Raw genomic sequence first — 22862 nt, forward strand, 5'->3', positions numbered from 1 at the left:
AATGAGCAAATCGATGGCGATAGTGAAACAAAAGCTACTTTGTGTCTCTAAATTGAACCGTGAAGGAAATCCAGCTAGACATGGGCATGTATGAATGGGATCCCAGTGCAAGCTGCCTAAATTGGTCCATGAAAACTGTCAGGATTACTACATGCCTAGGGTTATATTCCCATACTTTTCCCTGTCTTACATGGGATTGTGCTCCGTGAATAGTTCTGGTGACAACAGGAAGACAGATTCCAGAGCAAAGCATTCTGTGGTACAGTGGCATGGGGGTTTGGCTCCCTGATAGTCCACACTCACAGGCAGATACCAGGGACTGCTCGCTGCTGCTGTTCTCTACGTGCCATGCTTCAGAACAAGGAGCTGGGTGACAATCTGCAGTGCAGAAGCCCCCAGCGATGAAAGGTTGTAAGTAGTAATTGAGTACAGTGAGCAGTTAGCTCCTGGCAGGGATTTAAGTGACCTTCCTCCTCTGAAGGAGCTTTGGATTTAAGCTCCATGCAGATGAGACTAATGAAACTCTTCAACCTAAAAACTCGGTGGCAATTAAATGTGTTATCCAGTGTGGAAGATCAGACAATCCAGTACTCAGAACTGTGTATGTGATCAACATAAATGTGGAACTGGTATGCATATATATATATATATATATATATATATATATATATGTATGTATGGTTATACCAACCAGTTTCTCCTGCTAAAAATGCAATGAGAATGAAAAGAGCAAGACTTTTCAAAATAAGAAATACCTTGAAGTGATTTTTTGTCCTGTGCACCATAGCTTCTCAGCCCTTCCTTGTGCATGTTAGGCATACCCAGACATTGCTGTTGAATAAACATAAGGGTAGACAGTAAGTCCATTGTCAACAGCTCGCCCTCAGTGGGATCTGGTGTGTAACACCATCAGCTGCTGGTGGCTGCTGCATTGGTGATACAAATGCAACTGGACAGGTTCAGCACAGGATGTCAGGTTTAGTGGGGCTTTTCCTTGCTCTGACAGCATTTTGTACCATGGCCTACATGGTAAATGTTCAGGTTGTACTTAGGCTAGGAATGGGTGAGCATGGCTAGTTTCAATCCCACATGTAACTGGAGCCTTCACAGCTAATTTCAGCCTTCCTGAGGCCTGTTAAAAGCAACAGAACAGCACTTCATGACCAAAAAAAAAGGAAAATTACAGATTTCAAGAAGGGGGATGCAGCAGGAAAGCTAGACACCTCTAATTTTTTAGGCTGAGAATCTTTCCATGGGGATTATTTTTGACAGCCTGGAGTATCTGCCTTTAAAAGCCAAACCTTGTTAAAGTACACATCTGTGCTGAACAACAGGGAATGGTGCATGGATCTCACACTAGCATGCCAGCAGCAGAAATGATGGAATGAAACCCCCTGCATCTTGCTGCATGCCCAGCTATGTGTCCTCCCCAGAGCAAGACCAGTTAGTTCCTACATCCAGATGAGTTAATGTGGCAATCCTCACCCTGATCCCAGGCTGGGCAGACTTGTCCTCAGCCCTTGTACTGCAATGGAGACATACAAGGTGACCAGTTTGGCTTGAAAATCTGCATTATATCTCTCCTTTCCAGCAGACACACTGCCAGCAAGTCTGTGCCCCTAATGCACAGTGTAGGCTGCCCTTTACATAAAGTGAAAAAAAAAGAGAAAAAAATTGTTTTGAAATTTTATCTAGAGAAAAAGCTGTCTGAAAGTTACAATATTTTGGAAGGAAACACATGGGTGTCTAGAGCAGGGGATAAAACAAGCTTTGTTCTTTTTGTACACCAAAAGATGCCCAGGATGAGTCAGAAAATTCCCTGACTCCACACATATCACTTGTACCTAGTTGAGACTTGGTACTTTCGCAAAATAGATACAGAGGCTGCTTAAACTGAATGCCTGACTTCTACATGGCAAAATTTGAGGAGAGCTTCTGTCTTGACATATTGATCCTGACCCACGAGAGTATGAGTGGAGCTCAGCCGGAATTTAGAGCCCCTTGGTGGAACTCAGCAGTAATTTAGAACCCCTTGGTCTGAAGCAGCATGCTGTGCTCAGGTGAGCACACACAATGTCCCAGCAGGGTTCCAGAGCTGCCTGGGCAGGAAGGTCCCTGACCTGCCCATCCTCTTCTGCACCTCCATAAGCAGTACAGAAATTCCCATTGAAGCCAGGTGATTCAAAGCCTCCTGAAAGTGCTACTTTCCCCTTTATTTATTTTTCTGGGAAAGATGGAGTGGGGGAGGGCTGTAAATCCAGTTAAATTGCTACAGGGATGCCATTGCTTACTTTCTAAAAGGGCTTTTCAGTTGCCCAAAGCTCATGGACATGAAAACCCTTGTGAAAGCTGAGTGTTTTTGTTATATATGTCCTTTGCTGTATATATAAGCCTTAGCAATGTACCTTGTATATACAGGGTACATTGCTAAAGCTTGTGGCAATGCTAGAATGTAATTTAATAGTTGGGGTTTTTTTTCAAAGCAGGCTGGTTTTTTCCTTTTCTTTCATTTTCAGTGGAATGAAGAATTATTCTTGAGGATTATCATGAGCTGGTGAATAGGCACTGGAATAAAGCTCAGGACATCTGAGTTCCATTTCCTGCTTTATTTGCTGCAAGATTCTCCCCCAAATCATTTCAGCTCTCTCTCCCCTTGCTTGTCTAGACAGCAGAGCACTGAAGGCAAGGGCTGCCTCTCCCTCTGGGTGAAATCTGGTCTGACTGAAATCAACAGCCAAAAGCCCACAGGATGCAACCCTAGCATCACTGAAGGCAATGGCAAAAATCTGGCCAGCTTCAGTGGGGCCTGAATGTCACCCTAGGTATTTCCACAGTGCCTAATTTAACAGGGCCTTTATCTCAGCTGGGGAGCAAGATGCCCCTGTAATACAAATGATGGTATTTATAAAGTACCTCTCATGCACACACAGCACTCTGCAATGTGGGGAACGTGACAAAGAACAGAGCTCCTGCCCAGCAAAGCTTCCAGCAGCAAGGCAGGAATGGATAAATTATAGGAGAAAATAACGGCAGGTACCATCTAGGCAAAAGAAAAGCAGCATGTGGTAATTGTAGCTGGAACGCTTCATGGAGCAGCTGTTTTTCAAGAGCTCTCTGAAGAAGGAAAAAGGAGGGCTGGGCAAACCTAGAGAGGCTATTGCAGGCATGTGGGTGGTAAATAAACTGAGACTGTAGAGTCAGGTTTAGCCTTGAGTGAAATACTGCAGGCGTCGTGGAAACTCTTAACCATAAGGATTTCTAATGAAAATCTTGACAGACTTTTAATGATACAACTGCTCCAGGGGCCTGTAATAAAAAGGTGAAGCTTATAACATTTTGGGCTGTCCTGATTGCTCAGTGCTGCCAGCTTTCACCCTGACAGATTGAACTTTAGCAGTTCGATTCCCAGACTGAAACACTGCCAGGATGATATCGCCTCTGCTCCTCAAACATTTATTGTGTGTTTTTCAAATACCATGCAATAGTCCAGGGCAAATAGCACACATTTTGGTTCACATTTGTAACACCTCAGACCTCATTGCTGTGAGCAGTGAGAAAGCTCTTTGGTGCCAGGCTCAAAACTGTCTCTTCTCTTGCCAGGGGACACTTGAACTGGCTTCAGCTGGACCGCCGGGTGCTGGAACATGACTTCCCCAAAAAGTCAGGACCAGTTGTTTTGTACTTTTGTGTCAGGTAAGTGCCTGATGGCAAGCCCTTCCCATGGGATACAGCCACAGACAGCCTGTTTCCTGGAGGCCAGGAAGAGAGGCTGTCAGTTTGTCAGAAACACCTGTGGGCAAACAAACAAACACTTCCACAGAGGTCTCTTTTGAGCTCTATGGCTTTGCAAACTCTTCTCACACAACTGTAAACAAGTAGTAGCCACACCAACACTCATAGCTGTCCACAGGGAAATGTATGAGGGCAAGATCAGATGTTATGTATTTACCCTTCTACTTGTGGGCTTTGAGCTGCAAAGTCCAAGCTGAGTAGGGTGGCAGAACAATGCCCTCTTTCTGCCAGGATAACCCACCTGAGCCAGCAGCCTGCAGGGAAAACACTCACTTCCTCACTGGTGAGCCATCAGTCTCGTCTGGATTGTGCCCACAGTGTGCATTCTGTCAGAGACCAAATTAATCCCTGTGCAGCTCTGTCATATTCACCTTCTGAACTCAGTGCTACAGTGAATTACCCACAAATAGCAAATGATGGCATTTTATGGCAGCCAGTTGGTTTCTACTTGGCTGGACCAGACTATAAAAGTTTTAATGAAGATTGCAGCAGTTTGGGAGCTTCAAACTTCATCTGGGATTTTTACAAGGAACTGTTAGTGTTTGGAAGCTGCTGGAAGCTAGCAGTGCTTTTATGCACATAGTGCCTTTGCCTCCAAGGGAGATATTTTCTGAGAAGACAAATTTGCTCCTGCAGCTTTGAAACGCCCAGAGAGAGGCCAGGGGCTGGGATGGCATATGTACAAAATTAAGTTGAGGGTTTTGACTTACTTTTAATGGATAGATCATGTCTAGAACAAGCCAGCACAGCGTAACTGTGTCTTTTTCTGTTAGGCTTTCCACTCCAGTGTTATATTACATCTGACATCACTCTCATTCATTCCATAGTACCCACAAAAAAATGAAGACCTACTTTTGAGTTTCTTCCCCTGAGTGAAGCTTTTTTTTTTTTCCTCCACATAGTGATTGTCATTCATTTAACTTCCATTACAAGGCAGGCTTTTGAGGAGAAGAGATTCTTTGTTCTGTAATGGCCCCATATTTAGTGGTGGATAGATCTTAGGACAAATCAAGACTGCACAAAGCCCTGTGAGTCCAGAATTAGCCTGATATCTCCCAAGAGAAGAATTTAGTCCATATTTTGGGTGCTTCAAACTATAAGGGTAGATCTAGAGCTGAGCACCTTCAGCATGTGAGATCCAGATCCACCTGTGCTCAGAGGTACATGAAAATCTTGATGCTCATTGAGAACACAGTCAGTCAGTTACCAGATATCTTGGCCAGGGGCCAAACTGGGAGTCTGTGCTAAGACAGGGATCCCATGGAAAGCAGGGAAAGCCCTGAGTGAGCAAGACCTAAGTGCTGGGTTTAGGAGTAGAAGTGTAAAATGTGTGAAAGCCTGTGCTACTGAGCCACTCTCATATTCATTTCAAAGACCACTCAACAAGCATAAATATTGCCATCTGTATTGTTTTATGAAAGTTGGCAGCACAGTGGAGACCAGTCATTCCAGTGGGATCCCAGCCAAGAGGCATCCTAGGATACAGATCCATCTAAGAGCTAGTGAATGAGTGACCCCTCCTGTTCTGGAATCTCAATCCACAGGGAAAAACTCAGCATTCAGTGCCTGCATGTGTGAAAACCAGACTGACTCTGGGCTTATACTCTTGCTGATGGCAGCAATGAGTGGGTTGTCACACTGAGTTACAGTTTGGATTGGACTGGGAGCCAGATGCCTCAAGAGTTAGAAACGGGCATTAACTTACTGAGCCTTTTCTGCTGCTTATTTCCCTTGTGGATGTCAATGCTGGCAGAAGTTGAAAAAGTTTCCCAGCACATAAGGAGTTCCCATGTCCATCCCTAAATCTGATCTGAGCAGAAGGCAATTGAAGACACTGACTCCAGCAGATGGCTGAAGATGGAAAGGCCCCAAAATATCTGTTACCCAGTTCTGGCTTGGGAACCAAAGCAATGGCTAAAGGAAAGTTCTAAAGAGACCCACCCATAGACAGGGGTTTATTTTCACAATCTGGGGGTGTGCAGTAGCTTGCAGAGCCATTCATAGACATACCATAAACAGAATGCTCCCTTCTCCCCTGCTGCCATCAGGCAGAAAGCAGAGATAATTAGTGCTGTACTATACCTAATCACAAATGTGTTAATTTGTAAGGAACTTCATGCCCATGACACCTACTATGTCACAGGTAAAGGCTTGCCTGTGCTTGCAGATGCCTTTTTGCATTACCCAAGCATTGCAGCTGACAAAGCTTAGGTTGGTGCTGGGAGTCCTGAATGGAGAGATACAAGTAATACAAGTAACTGGATGTGCCAGATGCTCATGACACAGAATTCGGTTTATTGCATTGGGATTTAGTAATTGTGTGGGTTTTTCCCTCTAGTTGAAGTAAATGTACAGTTCAATCACACTGCATAACTACTAAAGAGATGAAGCCTCAGGCAAGAAAAGTAAAGGGTAGTTTGTGAAGAGGAAAAGCAACAGTGAAAACATTTTCACCTTTAATGTGACCATCAAATGGTTTTTACCCTCAACATTCCTGCAGCATGTCCACCAAAGATGCCACAGATTTTAGCCTGCTCTAAAAGTACATTTAAAGGGAAGCTTGCCTTCTTAAGAAAAGGCTTCTTGAAAGAACTGTGCCGAAAATAGGAAGTTTCACAAGCTTTGCAGTGTGAAATTCTCCTCCCTTTTTTTAAATCTCTGCAGCACTGTTGAAGCTTTGTCTTTTGACACACATTTCCTTGGGGTTTGACATTGTTGAACACTGATCTCCAGTGTCTTTCCTCTCTTCTGTTATCAAAGACCAAAAATTTCACAGCACTGTGTCAAAGGAGGGGGATTTTAGAAGGATGTTTTTAGCATTGGTTTGTAAGAATTTGCTCCTTCCATTGTTCATTTACACAGCTACTGAAGCCTCCCTGTCTTCAGGTTGTCATCTAGTGCTTCAATGAAAGCTTTCCACTGAGAACAGCATAGGAATGTAGGAAGCAATCAGAACTCTGGGGCAGCTGTGAACTGCCCTGTGGCTATTGTGCAATATTATAAGACTCTTCTAATATCTGTTTACATAGCTCTAAAGGCACACATGAAAGCAAGAGGGAGTGCCGTGTGTCTTGCAAGGGAGGAGGGATGTTGGGCAACAGAATGGGAGTGAAATTAGTTCTCACCTTAGAATTAGCTTCCCTGGGTGGCTTCCTATAGCTCTGGTTGCTTGGTTGTTGGTGAAGCTAATTCCCTGCCTTAGAGAGTTTACAAGTCAGATGAGAGTCACCACTGAAGTCCAGGAGAAGCAAAGGATGGGGATGAAGAAATGAGGGTTTGCCTGATTAGTTGATTTTACAGAAGCATTTTGAGGCCAGAAGAGAACAAAGAAAATGTTCTCACCACGAGCCTTGGGGTAAAGTGTAGGAACCTAAGTACAGAGTGGAGACCTGGGCAGCAAAGGAGGTAAATAGAGATTGCAGGGTTCAGGTACATCCTGTTGGCTGGGAAGGAAGCATTTTGCTCAGACTCATACGGGCAGAAGGAAGGCAGAGTTACTCCTTTTGTGTAAAGCTTTGATGTGAGAGAGAACCAGAGCACAGCCACAGTGTTTGTTCATGGAGAGCAGAGTTTGCCAGGCTCTGCAGTGAGTTCTCATCCTCAAACAATGGCCATGTGAGATTAGCAATCCTTAGCAAAGGAGCCACCAGCATGGGTCTGATCTCTTTATCTTCTGTATGTTTGTCATGCTGTTAATTTATATGAACAAGCTTAGCAAATAAAATTCACTCCACTGGTGGATCTTTTCCCAGGAATGAATATATTTGTTCTCAGGGCAAGTCCACCAGCTAAACAGTGACAACTCACTGCAGAAGTCGTCACACTAAATCAGAATATGTCTCACATGGAAAGGCTTTTCTTTCAGAAAGGCATGGAACAAAATGTGAAATAAATCCTCAATACTCAAATACACTGTGGGGTAGAGTTTGTATCTACGGGTTGGCAGTATTCCCACAAAGGAATGCCTGTGTTCAGCAACATCTGGCATGTGTTCATATACACTGGCTAGGCTGAAGTCAGCATGGGAGCTGTGGGGGCTCAGGACTCTCAATATTGAGGCCAGACATTTTGCCAGGTTGCCACAGTTACTGCAGAACAAAGTGGCCCTAAATAAGAGACTGGCAGTGAAACACAGAGTGAAAGCTCCTGGGTGTCTGTGCCCCCTTAACCTGAAGGAACATAGCTCTGTGTGCACTGGAGGGGGTCCAGATCTGACTGGGCAGGTGGGCAGTCTGAGATGAGATTCACCACACCAGAGCTGAGATCTTTACCTGGCAGACAGCTCTGTGTCACAGCTAATTAGTGCAGCCTCCCTGTATAACCACTGGAAAGAAAAAGTCACCTTTCAGGAGCAATTAATCTGGCTTATTTCATCTGACTCATGCAAAGATGACTGCTTTGGAATTCAGCAAGTTGCAGGCTTATAAAACCTGTGTCTCTTCTCTGACCTCAGAGCCCTACTCAGATGTAGGCTTATTCACTTGATGCATCCCTCTGTCCTACCAAGTCTGTAAATTTAACATTTCAAGCAAGTTGGCACAGCCAGGGTTGAGAAAGTGTTTCCTATCTACATGGTTTCACCTGGCTATCTAAATGGAATTGGACCAGACTTCAGCTGTTAATGAGGCCTTAGGCTATTTTAGTCTTTCAGGTCTTCTTTGTAGGCATCCTCAAACCTGTATTCCATTAGAAAAGGACTAATGCTAACAGTGAAAGAAACCAGATGCCATTTGAAAACAGCTGACCTGGGAAGGAAGAGAGACAATTGTTCCTCATGGGGCTAGCTGGACCTTAGAACTTGCCACTGAAATGCATTTCTGCCTCACTCATGGGCCAGAGACATTTGTGGGGTGCAGACTCAGAGCATCCTGCTCCCAACTTCCCCAGCAGACTAACATGGGATCCCAGCACACCATGGCTGTGTATGCCACTCACATCCACTCAGCTTTGCTTCTCTCCAAGAAATCAGATTAGGGGTTGTGATGACAGCAGCCTGCCTTGGCAGGAAGAGCTAAATAGAACCACACAAAATTAACCTCAGCAATTTATTTCTCTCACACATAATGGGCTGTGTTTCTCCATCCAAAGGGTGGTATGAAGGTATGTGGTGCTCCAATATTTTGCTCCAAGCAGGGAATAAGGGAGTCACCAGCTCTTGTCTCTCCCCTCTGAGGAGGGAGAAGGAGCAGACAGCCCTCTTTCTGCCCCATGCTGTGAAACTGGGGTTTACAGGGACTGGGAGAAATACACAAACATTATCAAACATTAAATTTGCAGTCAGGGGAGAGGAAGAGAAGTGCCAGAATTTGCTCTCACCCAAGCTTCATCACACCTGTTACCACCCAGGAGCAGTTGCTGGGGCAAAATTACACATCTACAAATCACTGTGTTCCTCTGCTCTTCCTTCGTCCTGTGCAGAGTCCTCTGCACTGCAAGGAAGGCAGTGCCAGACCCCAGTTTGCCTTGGAGCTTGATCCCAGGAGAGCTCAGGGAACTGCTCTGAGAGGTTTCAGCACCTTGAGGTGCTCCATCCACATTCTCATGGCCAACTGTCCATGGCACATGGACATTCTCATTGCTGTCTCCTCCCAGAGCTCCTTGCAGCTGTGCTGTCTCCCTCATCCACTGCCAGTACCAGTACTGGGCCAGAAAATCCCTGAGTTTGTGCTACATATAAGGAGAGACAAAGAGCCATCACCTGCTGGTGTTATAGCTCCACACGTCTGTGCACTGCTGTGGGATGCTGTAGAAACAATGGCAAAAAACAGAATATAGAACCCACATAATCAAGCCAGTTGCACCAAGCTGTTTTCAGGGGCTCCTGTGAGCTGCTCTGTCTATAAAGCCCCTGCCATAGCCCAGATCTCTTTGCACAGCATGTGTTTTGCTGGTTGGTGTGCACCAGCTGTGCGTATGCTAAGCAGGAAGATCCCAAAAGCCAGCAGCCCTGCAAGCCCCCTCCTCCCAGGCAGCCACGGCGTATAAATACAGCCACTCAGACCTTGTTTGTGCTGGAAGACAAGGCTCCCTGCAGACAATTTATTGCAGCCTTCCCAGGGTGGCCCCCTGCTCTGCTCACCCGGGGGAAGGTGTAATAAATTGCCTGCGGGGAGGCTGTGCTCCTCAGAGGCTCTTTAGAGATATGAGAAACTTCTGTCCAGTCAGAAGATTTACTCGTGTGAAAACCGACCTTTGCTTGAGGAAGGGAACTAATGGGGCTCTGCTACTTAGCACACAGCTCTGAGCTAAGCCATCCATTACACACACATTTTAATAGCAGTCTGGCTCTTGAGTCCCATAACATCATTTCTGTTTTCTGCTTAACTAGGAATATATTTGTATAAGTGAGCTGTGTTGAGAGAAGGGGATAAGTTGTTTTTCCTTTCCATTCAGCTACCCGAGGGGGCAGAAAAAGCAGCATTCCGAAAATTTGTTGTTTTGAGCCACATTTTGAATGTGTTGATGCTGGCAGCATTGTCTTGTCTAATTTTGGGAAGCATTTAGACTGCATGATAGGTACCATGCAGAAATGATGGATTCTGTCAGTGTAGGATTTGTAGCTAATTTGGATCAAGCTGCAGTAGCTGTCTCAGTGCCTACACACGGATGCTCTGACTGGGTCAAAGTCATGCAGACATTGTTTCTGTTTTCACTGCAATTTATGTACTCATACCTTGCACCAGTGGGTGTGATGGGCTGTCATCAGTGCACAACAAGAATGTCTGCTATGAGAGGTCCCATCACCGTGGCATTGACCAAGGCCTGAGTCAGTAAATAAATGACCCTCATGCCAGCTTTGACAGACAAATGCTTCCTTCATGTGCTGCTGACAACTCGTGGGACAGCTGGAGCGATTTCTATTCCTAAAATGGTCCAAAATCCTCAGATAAAAGATGCTCTCTAGATGCTGAGGGGTGGTGTTATGTGAGACAGCGCACCCAGCAAGTTACCTCTAATAGCCAAGATGTGACTCCTGGCAATGACCAAAGAGCAGGAAAGGGCTGTGCTGATGCTCAAGAGATTGAGGGACAATTCCTCTGGTGACTGAGGGAAAAGAGGAGGAAGGCAGTGTGCTGCTGTGATCCAGTCACGGCCCTCACCTCACATCTGGGACAGATAAGCGCATCGCTCCAAGGCAAGGGGAGCTGCAACAGCTTTTGTATAAAACCACATCTTTTTGTGGAAATACGCACTTCTGCAAGCCAAGCCAAGCTCCAGGGGACATTGCAGTGGTGGAGCAATTTACAGACTATGTTGAGCTGGATTGCTGCTTTTATAGCCTGGGTGGGATGGGTTCCCCATGTGGGTAGGGGCCAGAGGACTTACAATACTCAGATCAGTGCCTTTGCCTAATGCTGTAACCAAATATGAGGGAGGAAAGTACCTGCACTACCACCTTGATTCCTTCCCTATATTCATACTGGAGCACTTGGTGTTTTGCAAAGACTCCCAGGATATACAGCCTGGAAGAGATGAAGAGACTTGGTCTATATATATTCCAAAGCAGATCTCTAAGTGTTTTGTACATGGAGAAGATGAGGCATAGGAATGAGCAAATATCCCCAAAGCACGTGGTTTTCCAGGAATTCAATGGGCCAACATTTTAGAAGCACCAAGAAAAACTGATTTACAGAAGGTAAAGATGCAGACAACTTCATAATATAGTGCAGCTGGTGAGAGAGGGGACAGGCTCAGGTTAAAAAATATCCACAGCTTTTTATTTTGTTAGCTTGGTTCCCTGTATTTCTGGAATCAAATTCACCTCCAGTGTTGTAGTTTCCCCTGTAACGAGGTAAAAGTTTACGAAGGTCTGTCTCTCTTGCTGCCTCCTGTCCCCTGTATACCAATCCCAGGTGCTGGATGTGGTGGGGCTTGAGCACAGGAGACATGACATGGTATCCAAAGCAAAATCAATGCAGAAGGAGAGGTTTTAGCTGATTTTCATTCCTGACTGATTGCTTAACAGGACAACTATTTAGCATGAGCATTGTCTGCTTCTAAGTGGCAGAACATGAAAGTGTGTAGCCATGACTATTAGCAAACAGAGCTGGAACATAAAAGGAGCTGTGCAGCCTGTGCTGGTCAGAATACTCATTTAGCATGAGACACTGGACATAATGACATCTGCATTTAAGTCCATTATACCAACACATACGATTTTTCTTTTCCTGGTTAACAAATGGCCTCATATTTTTCACATTATCCTCTGAGGTTCTGAATGACGTGGTGAGGGATAATGAGCCAGACCTCAGCATGGATGAGGCAGAAAAGTGGTGTTCTCCTTTACCCATTCCTTGTAATAATGAAATAAGGGGTCGCCCACTGAGAGGGTTACTGATCTCTGCTGACAGCTCTGTCCTGCATCCCAACCAGATTAGAGTCAGCCAGCTGGGAAAGATGTGAATAGAAGTTTTTGGATTAGCTGGCTCCCACCAGACTCAAACTCCACAAGAATGAGGATGATATCACTGCCTCAGGAAAGATAGACACCTGAAGTAGACAAGACATCCATTTGCTGTGGTCATGTTTTGAAATACCATTGTGTTGAAGATCACAGTGAAATATTTTTACCATTTGACAGGTTCTGCTTGGAAGTAAACACATAGCCTGTGCTCTCAAATGCTATGACAGTCTATCTGCCCAGTCAGCAACTCAACTGCAGAGAGCCTGGTCCCTGCTAGGTGATAGATGGCCAAGTTCAGGCTGACAGGATATGTCTAGGGTTGAGTGTTAGAGACAATGCTAAATATTTTGTATTTGACAGTTTCTTTTGGTGTATGGAGATCAGGAGTGCTGCTCATTTTTTCTCTCACCATGCACACCAGCATCCCACCAGCTCAGGTGCTTGGCAGTCCTGAATTCCTCTATTCCTATTGCAAGGACAGAGCACTAGTGTTCAAATACCCTCCCAACACTGCTGAATTTTCCCACCAGCACACACATACACACCTGGGTTCACAAAGACCAGCAGCAGCAGTAAGGGATTCTCCTTCTCCTGAAGAACCACTTATCAAACTGCTGAGTCCAGGACCCAGTCAGGCATTTCTCTGAGCCATGACTCAGAGGTGGGTGAGCCTGTGTGTAATGCAGGGGAGAAACTGTGATAGTACCAGTTTCTCCTCACCCAAGGATCAGGAGTTTCCACAAGCACCACTGTGAGGCTGTGCTTGGGTGGTTATGATGGGAATTGCCATTCATCACAGCTTCAGGGGGCTCAAGCTGTCTCAGAGAAAGTTGTCAGTTAACCAATGCTTAACAGAGAGCAATCTGATCAGTATGAGACATGTCCTCACAGCTAAAAAGCCTTAAACATTTCAGATGCAGCAGCTTCTGAAGTCTTCCAAGACACCTTCTGCAGTGCTCATTATTATTTCCCTGCTGCTGAGAGGGAGCAGCTAAGATAGGCACTTTGTGTTCATTATCCAGCATAATATTCACTGGTCTATTTAATTAATGCTTAGAAAATGTACTTGATGAATTACAAGTTACTGGGGGTGGGGAGGGAGGAGGAATGCAGAAATAGATTAACATTGGCTGATCTTTTAAATTTTCTCCAAAATTATTCCTTTGGTTTTACACTCCCCAAGTCTCATGGGGTGTTCCCCCTTCCTGCAGGCAGCTAATTTCTCACAGGCACAGTTGCTGGCTATCAAGGAATCTCTTGTAGGAGCTGCTGGAGGCAAAACTATTTGCTGAGTGTGTATTGCAAGAGATGCAGGTAGTGGAGCAGAGGTCTTGGACACATTGTATTGCCTATTTCCCTGTTCAACCCATCCATTATATCCCAGGCACATCAGCTTCACATCACAGGAAGGAATGCTGCTCTCTGGGGAGTCCTCAAGAGAAATCTGAGAGTTGCCTCTCAAAACTGATGAACTTGAAACACACCTTCAAAGGCTCCTAAGCTTAGCAGGCAAAACAGACAGAGGGGGGCAGAGAAGGGAGGGGTGTTTCCTAAGCCCAGCTCAAGAGTCCAAGCAGCTAAATGATTTTTCTGAAGGTCACAAAGGAAGCCTGTGTCCAAGTTGGGAATTCAACCCAGATTTTTGTTTGCTTGGTTCATTGCCTTAGCAGCTGGATGCTCCTGCCTGCCTCCTTCATCATTGACATTGGCCATTGTAAAGTGTGGGTTCCTTCACTGTGCTCATAAAAGATGGAAACAGGAGGAGATGGAACAGAAACTAGTCATGAGTGCAAAAACAAAAGTGTCTCCCTGCACTTTTTGTTGTTACTGCACCAACTGTGAATTCAGGGTAATCTACTCCAGTTCAGGTTTTCTGAGCTTGCCACACAGAAAATCCCACAAGAATTCCCTCTGCAAATCTGTTTTGCTTTAAGTAGCACCAGTTTCCTGGTGCACACATTCCACATTTGTCTGGGTGCATGTGTGAGAGCCAGTAGCTTCCCAGCTCACTCTCCACGCTGGAGATCACTTGAGAATTGGGTTTTCTTTGTGAGATGAAGTATCATGTGCAGGCTCTGTGCTCCCAGAGACTTAATTTTGTAGAGAAAACTATCTATGTCCATGTGGAAAGCCTTGGGAAAGCTCCCTGCAGCCGTAAGAAATGCAATATTGCCCTCTAGTGATGGTGAGAACGGCCGCGTTTGAGCTGCTGGAACAAAAAGCTTTTGGGCTAACCTTCACTGGGATTCAAAATGGAAAAAATGTTCTCGTTTTCTTCTGACCTTGGAATAAGAAAACCTTCCACCATAACCTGGAGAGCAGTGGTAGCAGTGATAAGAAGGTTGTTCAAGAACCACAGAATGTGTCAAATTACCATTATTCTCCATTAATACAGCAGATGGGAAGGCAGCTGCACTGGATCTAAAGAGTGGATCTAGTAAGAAAGTTCCTTTTTTCATGCATCAATTTTTGCATTTTTAAAGCCAAGTATTTTCTTTATTTGCAAAGAGGCCACTTTAAGGACAGGAGGTGAAACTACGAAAACCAGAAAAAAATAAGAAAAAGTTTAATCTTTGTGCTCCATCATCACTACATTCAAATGTTTTTGATGTTTTGTGGGTTTGATTGGTTGTTGGTGTTTTCTTGGGGTTTATTTTATTTTACCCAGGCTTTATTTTTATTTCTCTTCTGAAGGGGGAGAAGGAAGGGTAATACAGACAGGAGCCCTTCAGCAGATGAACAAAATGTTTCTCTCACTCTAATAAGCAAAGAGTTGGTTCTGCCTGTCAGGAAATAGTGTTTTGAGGAGCCTTCAGGAGACATTTAGGAGCACTACAAAGCTTTGACCTCTGCCCCTAAGAAGGCTGCATTTAAGGCCCTGGACTCTGTAGATATCTGGATGTGGACAATCCCTTCAGTACTTGTGTGAAGCCCCAGGAGTGTCTGCAGGTCTGTCTGCTCCCAGACAGCAGGGTCAGGGAGTGGGGTTTCTCTGTAACTGGACCCTGCATGTCAACCCAGATTTCTAAGGAATTTGGGTGTTTAAAAGTCCCTGGTGCAGACATCATTTCCCTGGCACCTTCCCTATTCTAATTGCCTCTGACAAGGCACGATAGCACTGGAATTTATGTATGGAATGTTGCTGTCACTGCAGTGCAATTTGAAGATCACTATCAAACAGCATGATGATCTATTTAATTTTCCTTACCTAAAACATTAAGTCAATGCAAAATTCACCTTAACATTCACTGAACATAGCCAGGCTTTCTCTGTTACTACAGGAAAACACAACATACCCCTATGGAATGATCAGTCATTAATATTGACAGTATCCAGAGCGTTTTTTCACCCCCCCAAAAAAAAGATCTCAAGGTAGAATTAAGGACAGGAGTCAATTCTCACAAAGCTCTCATTAAGTTTATTGCCAAAGCATCAACCTTCGGAGCAGGCAGGACATGGAGTACTGAATAAATTCACACATATCATGGGCTTTCAACATAATTGCAAATATTTGGGGCAATAAGCCAATGCAAATGAGTGGGCTTTTCTGACACTGAGGGTTTGAGCTTTCTCCTGAGTTCTGAGAAATCACTTCAGCTCAAAAAAAATTAGATTATGATCATTCCCTGTCATCCTTAACATTGTTATTCATGGTACTAGTAAACTGTGCAAGGTTAGTAACTACTGTCTTATCATGAGACCATAGATATAATATGTAAAGAAGTCTTTATAAAATTTGCTTTATGCAGAACTGAAGGGGACAGGGAAGGAATCCAAAAGTGCATTTTTATAGATGAATATTTTACAAGATGCAGATTAACAGCACAGAATTGTTGTGATGAGTGAAGGAGTGATGAAGAAATGCTGATGGTGAAAATGTGATGGCAAATAAAGGTGAAGCTTACAAGAAAACAGAATAATGTTTTATTTTAAGTCTGAAAACAAAAAAAAAAAGTGATTGTTTAGAACCTAAATTATCCACTTGGTGATCCAGTTCCTTTGGTATGGCTGAGGTGATGGTGACTGATCACGCCCTGGAGTGTGCACGAGCCTCCTTCATCACCTCAGCCTGGTGTAAGAGAAGAAAGTTCATTTTTAGCACATTCATCATTACTCCATTGACCACATTTTTCATTTATAATAAGTTTTGCCCTAGTTCCCTTATGTCTCACCCCTCTTGCTTTCCCTTTCAGGTTCTACATTGAAAGCATCTCCTATCTGAAGGACAATGCCACCATCGAGCTGTTCTTCTTGAACGCCAAGTCCTGCATCTACAAGGTGAGAACTTGGGGAGCTCAGAGTGGGCTGAGACACCTGGATCTGAATTTCCTGCCCCAAAATTTACACTGGTCACACCCAGATACAACCTTCTTCTCCTTCTCCTCCTCCTTCTCCTTCTCCTCCTCCTCCTCACACATTCCCTCCTCTGAGACTCCTCTGTCTCCAGCTGCCACCGCACTTGGAAGCAGCTTTCCTGTCAGAGAGTGGTTCTGAGGTAAAACAGCCCTGGAAGTAACTCTTGTGGCTGGAAGGAGGAAATCGGCACTGCCAAAATTATAAACTGGCTTGTATTTAGAAGGAAATGTCTGGGTTTGTGTTAAAAACGCGCTCTGGGCCGAGCGGCTGCCGTGAGGGTTTCGGGCCCGCAGAGGGCGGCAGTGCGGCGCGGGCGCCATCTTCGGGGACAGCGGTGTGTATGAGGGGGAGAGGGAACGATGGAGTGGCCTCGGTTGGAAAGGAACAGAGCAAGGATCGTCCAGTCCAGCTCTTGGCTCTGCACGTATAAACCCCAAGAGTCCCACCATGTTCCTGAGAGTGTTGTCCAAAGGCATCTTGAACTCTGTCAGGCTCAGTGCTGTGACCACTTCCCTGTTCCAGTGCCCAGGCATCCTCTGGGTGAAGCTTTTCCTGATATCCAACCGTGTGTCAGTTTCGTGTCACTCCCTCGGCATGTCACTATTCTCCAGATAAGAGTTCAATGCCTGTCCCTCCACTTCCCCTGGTGAGGATGTTGCAGATCGCCATGAGGTCTCCCCTCAGCCTCCTCTCCAGTCTGAGCCAGCTGAGTGACCTCCAGTTGGTGGGACAGGAGGAGTTTATGGTTTTATGTGAGTGGGTAAAGGTGTCTGTGGGTATGCACCAAAGATCACCTTGCAGAGGAACAAGGCATGCGCTGAGAAACGTTTTTGTATGAGTGATTGCCCTCCCTGGTCCATCCTAGAAGACCAGGCTGCTGTCCCTGGCACTGCCCCTCAGAGCAGCCCCTTGCCAGGTACTCTGTGCCCGAGATAAGGCGTCCTGGCTTATCCACACCCTCAGCTTGGAGGGATGCCCACAGCAGAGGCATGAAGCTGATCCCTCTCATGCCACAAACCAGCTGTACGTGGCAGGGTCTGGAAAATAAACCAGCCCCAGACCACGCTGCGGTGGAGATTGGCAGTGTGCAGACTCAGCCAGGTGGGCTGGATGTCTGGGACTGGGAGAGGTTTGTCAGCAGCTGGGATTCCCTGGGAGGATCCCTCCTACCTCCCTCTGTGCTGGCAGAGGCCATTCCTGTGACTCACCTCCATCTGCCAGAGAGGAAGTGGTAGGAAAAGACAGATGTAGTCAGGGAGAGATTATTCCACCCTCCCACAACCCTCAGCACATTTGTCACCTGCTAAGCCAAGTAGATTACACCAAATCTGGAGCCTCACTTGACATTTATATGTCCTAAAATACATGGACACTAGCTTTGTATTTTCTAAAATGCAGGGCAGAAGCCAGAAAATTCCTTTTTTTCAGTGCCCAGGAACTAGGCAAGGCTGCTGAGCTGAGCTGTGCAGTGCTTTGCTCTCCAGCAAGGCTGCAATTAGATGTGCTTAGTCAGCCCTCTCCAGCAACAAGCTCAGTGAGCATCACGTTTTGGTTCCTGGGGAAAGTTCCTTTTTGAAGTACTGCCAGGAAAAGCTTACACTGTTGTTCTTTTTTTTGGAGGAAGCTTAATAAGAAAAAGAGGGGAACAAAATAAAGAAAACAAAGTGCCTACAGATCTAAGTGTGTCTATTTTAGTCTGACCTCTCCTGAAACCATTACTTTGCACATTCAAGCTGAGCATCTCTATCCAAAAATAGCCCTGCTGAAGTCCCACATGCAGATCCTTCCCCATTTGACTTCCAAGCACAGTAAGCCATGCTGTGCTATTGAAAAAGGCACTGAATTTGAAAGTTGGGTGCAAAGTGTCTGCTAAGGGCAAGCACCCAGCTTGGCAGATTGCTCTTAATGTAATGTTGTGGGGGATTTGGTGTCCAAGCACAGCCAGTGCTTGTCATTCCTGCAGCTAGCACATGATGTCACATGCTGCCAAAGCTTGAGAGCTTCCTTGTTGCACCAAAAGTTTCCTTAATGGACTTCCCATGGATACATCCACCCCTGGCTCCCCTGCAGCCCAGAAAGATAAATGTGTATGAAACAGGGAAAGGTCTGAGGTGCTAGCACAGGGTTAGGAAATAACACTGTAGATTTTCCAGACACACATCCTCAAACATCCCCTTGCTCAGGGTGGGAAAGAATAAAACTGAGGCCTAGTTTGAGGCTGCTGGTCACTGGGTTGCCTCCTGGCCATGTGTTGTGTGCTGTGCTCCTCTGCCTGTGCCCATTGCTTCACTCACCAACCCTGTTGAGTAGTGAGACATTCATGAGCCCACACACCCAAACCCTTGCACAGCACCAGCAAGCCACTTTTGTCAGAAAGGCCAAGCCACATTTGTACTACCAAAGCAGACAGGGCTTGGCATCAGGCACTGTTCCTTGATCAGAGAGGCTGTTTAATGACTCGCACGTTCTGGCGTGGGTTTTGGCCTGTGCCAACTGGCTCTGCCTCAGGCAGAGTTCAAGGCACTGATCAAGGATGCACACCTGTTCCAAATAGGCAGCCCAGCGGTGGAAACCCCGTCTGGGGCTGGAGGAGACAGGGTGAGTGTTTAGTCATGAGCTCTTCTGCACCCCAGCTACCCTTGGGGCCATAGAATGGGCTCTGGCACACTCCACCTGCCAGTACAGACTTGCCATAGCATTGACACATGGTTGCACGGGCTGGTTTGTCCGTGCCATGCCTGATGCTCCCAGCCAGGAGGAAGAGCAGGTGCTCTGGTTCTACTCTGCATTGCCCTTTGCTATGGGATTGCCTGGTAGCCCCAGCCCAGCCCTGCCTGCAGCTGAATCCACCTCTTGCAGCAGCCGCTTCCCTTGGCACGGGCTCGTCACTGGCGCAGGTGCCTGCGTGACTCAGGCAGCTCAGCTGAGAGGGGAAAGGCGTGTTTATCGCCCCTAGCAGAGCTGCCCTTCACTCCCCAAGGAGCTGTTATGAAAGAGGTGAACTTATTTTAAAAACCTGGCGCTAGTGAAAGCCGAGGACACCTGGATCTTATCCTGCGTTTTTGTTCCCTTTGTTTTTGATTTTGCCAGAGACAAGCCAATGCAGCAATTGTGGCTTGTAAATGAGGTGTGGCCATGAGTTGGCTGGAACATGGATCACAGTAGTGATCTATATTTAGATCACTCATTTCTTGCCAGATGAAGTAAAATATTAAAAACAGCAGCTTAAATAAATACAGCAGAAAAACCACTACAGGAATGAGCTGAACAGTGACCCAGTTTACTGGGCCATGTCCATAGGAGACAATGTAGGAGTTTTAGTTGCAAAGTAGAGACCTAAACATTATCTCAGTAAAAGCCCACTGGCTTCCCAAAGGCAGGGACCAGGGAGTCAGAAATAGCATGCTTGGCCTCCAGAGTAATGCTTGTGCCTCCCATCTCAAGCATCTTTGATGCTTGGACTGCATTCTACACATTCAGTCAGAGCAGGGCCTGGCTCAGCAGAGGAATCCTGAGAGGAGCTGTTGGAAACCATCAGTGTTCTTCATGTGACCATAGTGTCCAAGTAATACCCTCCAAGATTGCTTTCACCAGTGGCAGGATCCTATAAAATGGAGAAGGAAGATCTACCAAAAGACTGCTCATTCTCAAACCACCCCCAGCTTCAGTGCTCTTGGGGGGTGAAAAGGACAAAACCAGGGCTCAAATCCTGCAAGAGCAAATATGGTTCATTTTCCTGTGAGTTTACCTTTTGCAAGAGCCAGAGGAGTCCAGTGGGGGCTTTGATACCACCTCAGTGTGTTGAAAACAAATTCTCATTCCCTGCTTCTGTGAGCCAAGGACAAAGCTGTGTTCCCTTGAACCATGGTCACATCTGAGGGCAAAAAAAATTTATATGCTGGACTGCTTTTCACTAAATCACACAAGAGAATAAAATGTACCCTGATCCTACCCCTTCCACCTGCCTTCTCCTCACTCCTCCCCCAGGAATCCCTTCATGCCACATCCAGTTATGCTTCATTAACCAGCACATTACACTGAATATTTGGCTTTTTCCGTATCTGAGTGGGCAGGTTCTCCCTCCCTTTTGTCTCCAGGAGCACAGGGAATACTTTGAAGCCTAGCCAAGGGAGAAAACTGGCACTGCATGCTTCACCATGCAGTAGTCAGGAGGAGATGTATGTTCTTCTTATAGCAGCTCAACTCTCTTTTTCTTTCTTGTTTTCTTCACCTTTCAAGGAACTCATTGAGGTTGACAGTGAAGTGGTGTTTGAACTGGCTGCATACATCTTGCAGGTAAGCACTCACCTTCTCTCACTTGGTGCTTCCTCATGCTGCAGTAAATGTTTTGATTTACCAAATCCACAATGGCTGTGTGGCAGTGTAGGAGTTCCCCCCAGCTGCAGGAAAAATATGTCTGCACAGTTTTCATTGTTTCTGTCAAAATGGGTACAGAAGCCTCTCAAACTAGACCTCCCCACTCAGGGAGCAGGTACTGCTCAGCATTTTGCATACAGAAATGTTGTTGTGTTTGCACCAGCACAGATATCCAAGACTCTGGGGTGTGATGTACAGCCAGAGAAAATCTAAGTGATGAATGCAAATTCCTAGGTGAAATCCATATGCAATGTTGTTTTTTTACTTGCATTTGTTTTCCCAGTGGGGCTTGGTCCTCTGATGAGCTACATAAGCTTCTACATATGCAACTGTCTGTGTTCTCCAACATGGGCAGAATGGTTGAAGACCTTTCTAAATATTGTCTTTCAAAGTTCTAGTCTTCAAGAAGAAGGAAAAGGGTCAGAGAGCAAATGACCAAGCAGCATTTGGTAAATGCTGTTTCCCAGAAGGGAACGTTTTCAGGGTAGTGAGGGTGGGTTTTGTGAAAGTTCTCTTTTTAGAAGCATGACTGTGGGAGCAGATTAGATGTAATTGTCAGATGATCCTTGTTTCCCCTCTCTTACAGTCTGTAGTTTTAATTTTGTTCCCATCAGCCATGAAGCTATGAGGAGCCATGTGAGCAGACAAACCAGCTCATCAGACTGCACTAATAAATAACAATGCACTGCACTTCTAGAGCACTTGCCACGTTAAAGAAGCAATTAATGTGTAGGGATTTGAACCTTCATTAAAATCATTTTATGCAACAAGAATGGAGCGAGAGAGTCAGGATGGAGGACTCAATTAGCAGCACATTATAGAAATCACATATTGGCTGTTGGGGGAATACACATCAAACAACGGGCTCATTGTGAGGAGCAGCAGTGGGGTTATGAATCTATTGTCTGCTCATCCTAGTGAATAACTTAGTGCTTAGTAATTGTACAGCCAGACCCAGAGCTGTAACTAACCCTTGTTGCTGGCATTGTTTCTTGCCACAAACAGGATGTTACGCTTATTCCTGTAGTAGTTTGATGTGTAACTTAATGAAAACAGCCAAAACAAGCCACACCTTTGCTGCCTGTATCCAGAAACTACTACAACCTGTGTTTGTGACAGGATCCAAGCAAAACAAAAGGAATCATACTGCATTCTGTTCTACTTCTTGCTGCAACATTTAAGTCAAAGCACTGAATTATAAAGAATATACCCTACAAAATTGTTTTTAAATTCAGTGTGCTCACACCCATGCAGGCAAGAGCAAATCCTTTGGGCTTTGTTCTGTGTTGAACTGTAATCATGACATGCTCAAAGACTCCTTCCTATGAACCAGAGAAGTGCTTGTCTGCCCTTCAGTTCACTCAGAGGGAAATGGAAAGATAGTAAAGGTCTGTCAGAACTCAAGTGATTTATTCTGCAGCCCTATTTCAAATTGTTTTATAACCAGAACAAATTAAAGTACCACCAGAGCTCTGAACTTTACCCCAGCCTCAGGACTGAAACACCACTGGACGTGGGCTGGCTGGTTTTGTGGGTAGATGAATGGATGTAAAGACAAAAGACCTGAGCACAAAGCCCAGTCCTTTTGGCAGTGGAAACTCCCTCACTGCACAAATTACATTCTTGCACTGTGCTTTCTGTGTAGCTGGTGGCAAATGAGGTGCTTCAGCATGAATCATATGAAAGGCATATTGTCTGTGGTAAATGGAAAATGCAAAATGTGTGCTAAATCTATTGCAGAGGGCACTCACCAAATTCTGGGGATTCTCCAGGTGTGCAGTAAGACTAACTACTGTAATGGAACATTATCCAACTCTTTAATGTCAGGCTGTGATGGTAATAAATAGAAGTATCTAGATGTTCAAGTAAGGGAGCTAAATACTCCCCCAAACACCCAGCACAGAATTAGAGAAACCTGTGTCTTGCATCCCCT

The 22862-nt window shown here is 45.4% G+C and overlaps 1 protein-coding gene across 7 annotated transcripts in view; it reads left to right on the forward strand.

Annotated features, from left to right (window-relative positions):
- Positions 1 to 22862, forward strand: part of FRMD4A (FERM domain containing 4A) — a 370654-nt gene that overhangs the window by 274972 nt on the left and 72820 nt on the right. For all 7 annotated transcript variants that reach the window (XM_064703006.1, XM_064703005.1, XM_064703007.1 and 4 more), the window contains 3 exons: positions 3601 to 3693; positions 16390 to 16474; positions 20792 to 20848. In XM_064703006.1, the coding sequence (XP_064559076.1) occupies positions 3601 to 3693; positions 16390 to 16474; positions 20792 to 20848 (235 nt within the window). The remainder of the gene's footprint in view (positions 1 to 3600; positions 3694 to 16389; positions 16475 to 20791; positions 20849 to 22862) is intronic.

Source organism: Zonotrichia leucophrys, chromosome 1A (genome assembly GCF_028769735.1).
Source record: "Zonotrichia leucophrys gambelii isolate GWCS_2022_RI chromosome 1A, RI_Zleu_2.0, whole genome shotgun sequence".
Lineage (NCBI taxonomy): Eukaryota > Metazoa > Chordata > Aves > Passeriformes > Passerellidae > Zonotrichia > Zonotrichia leucophrys.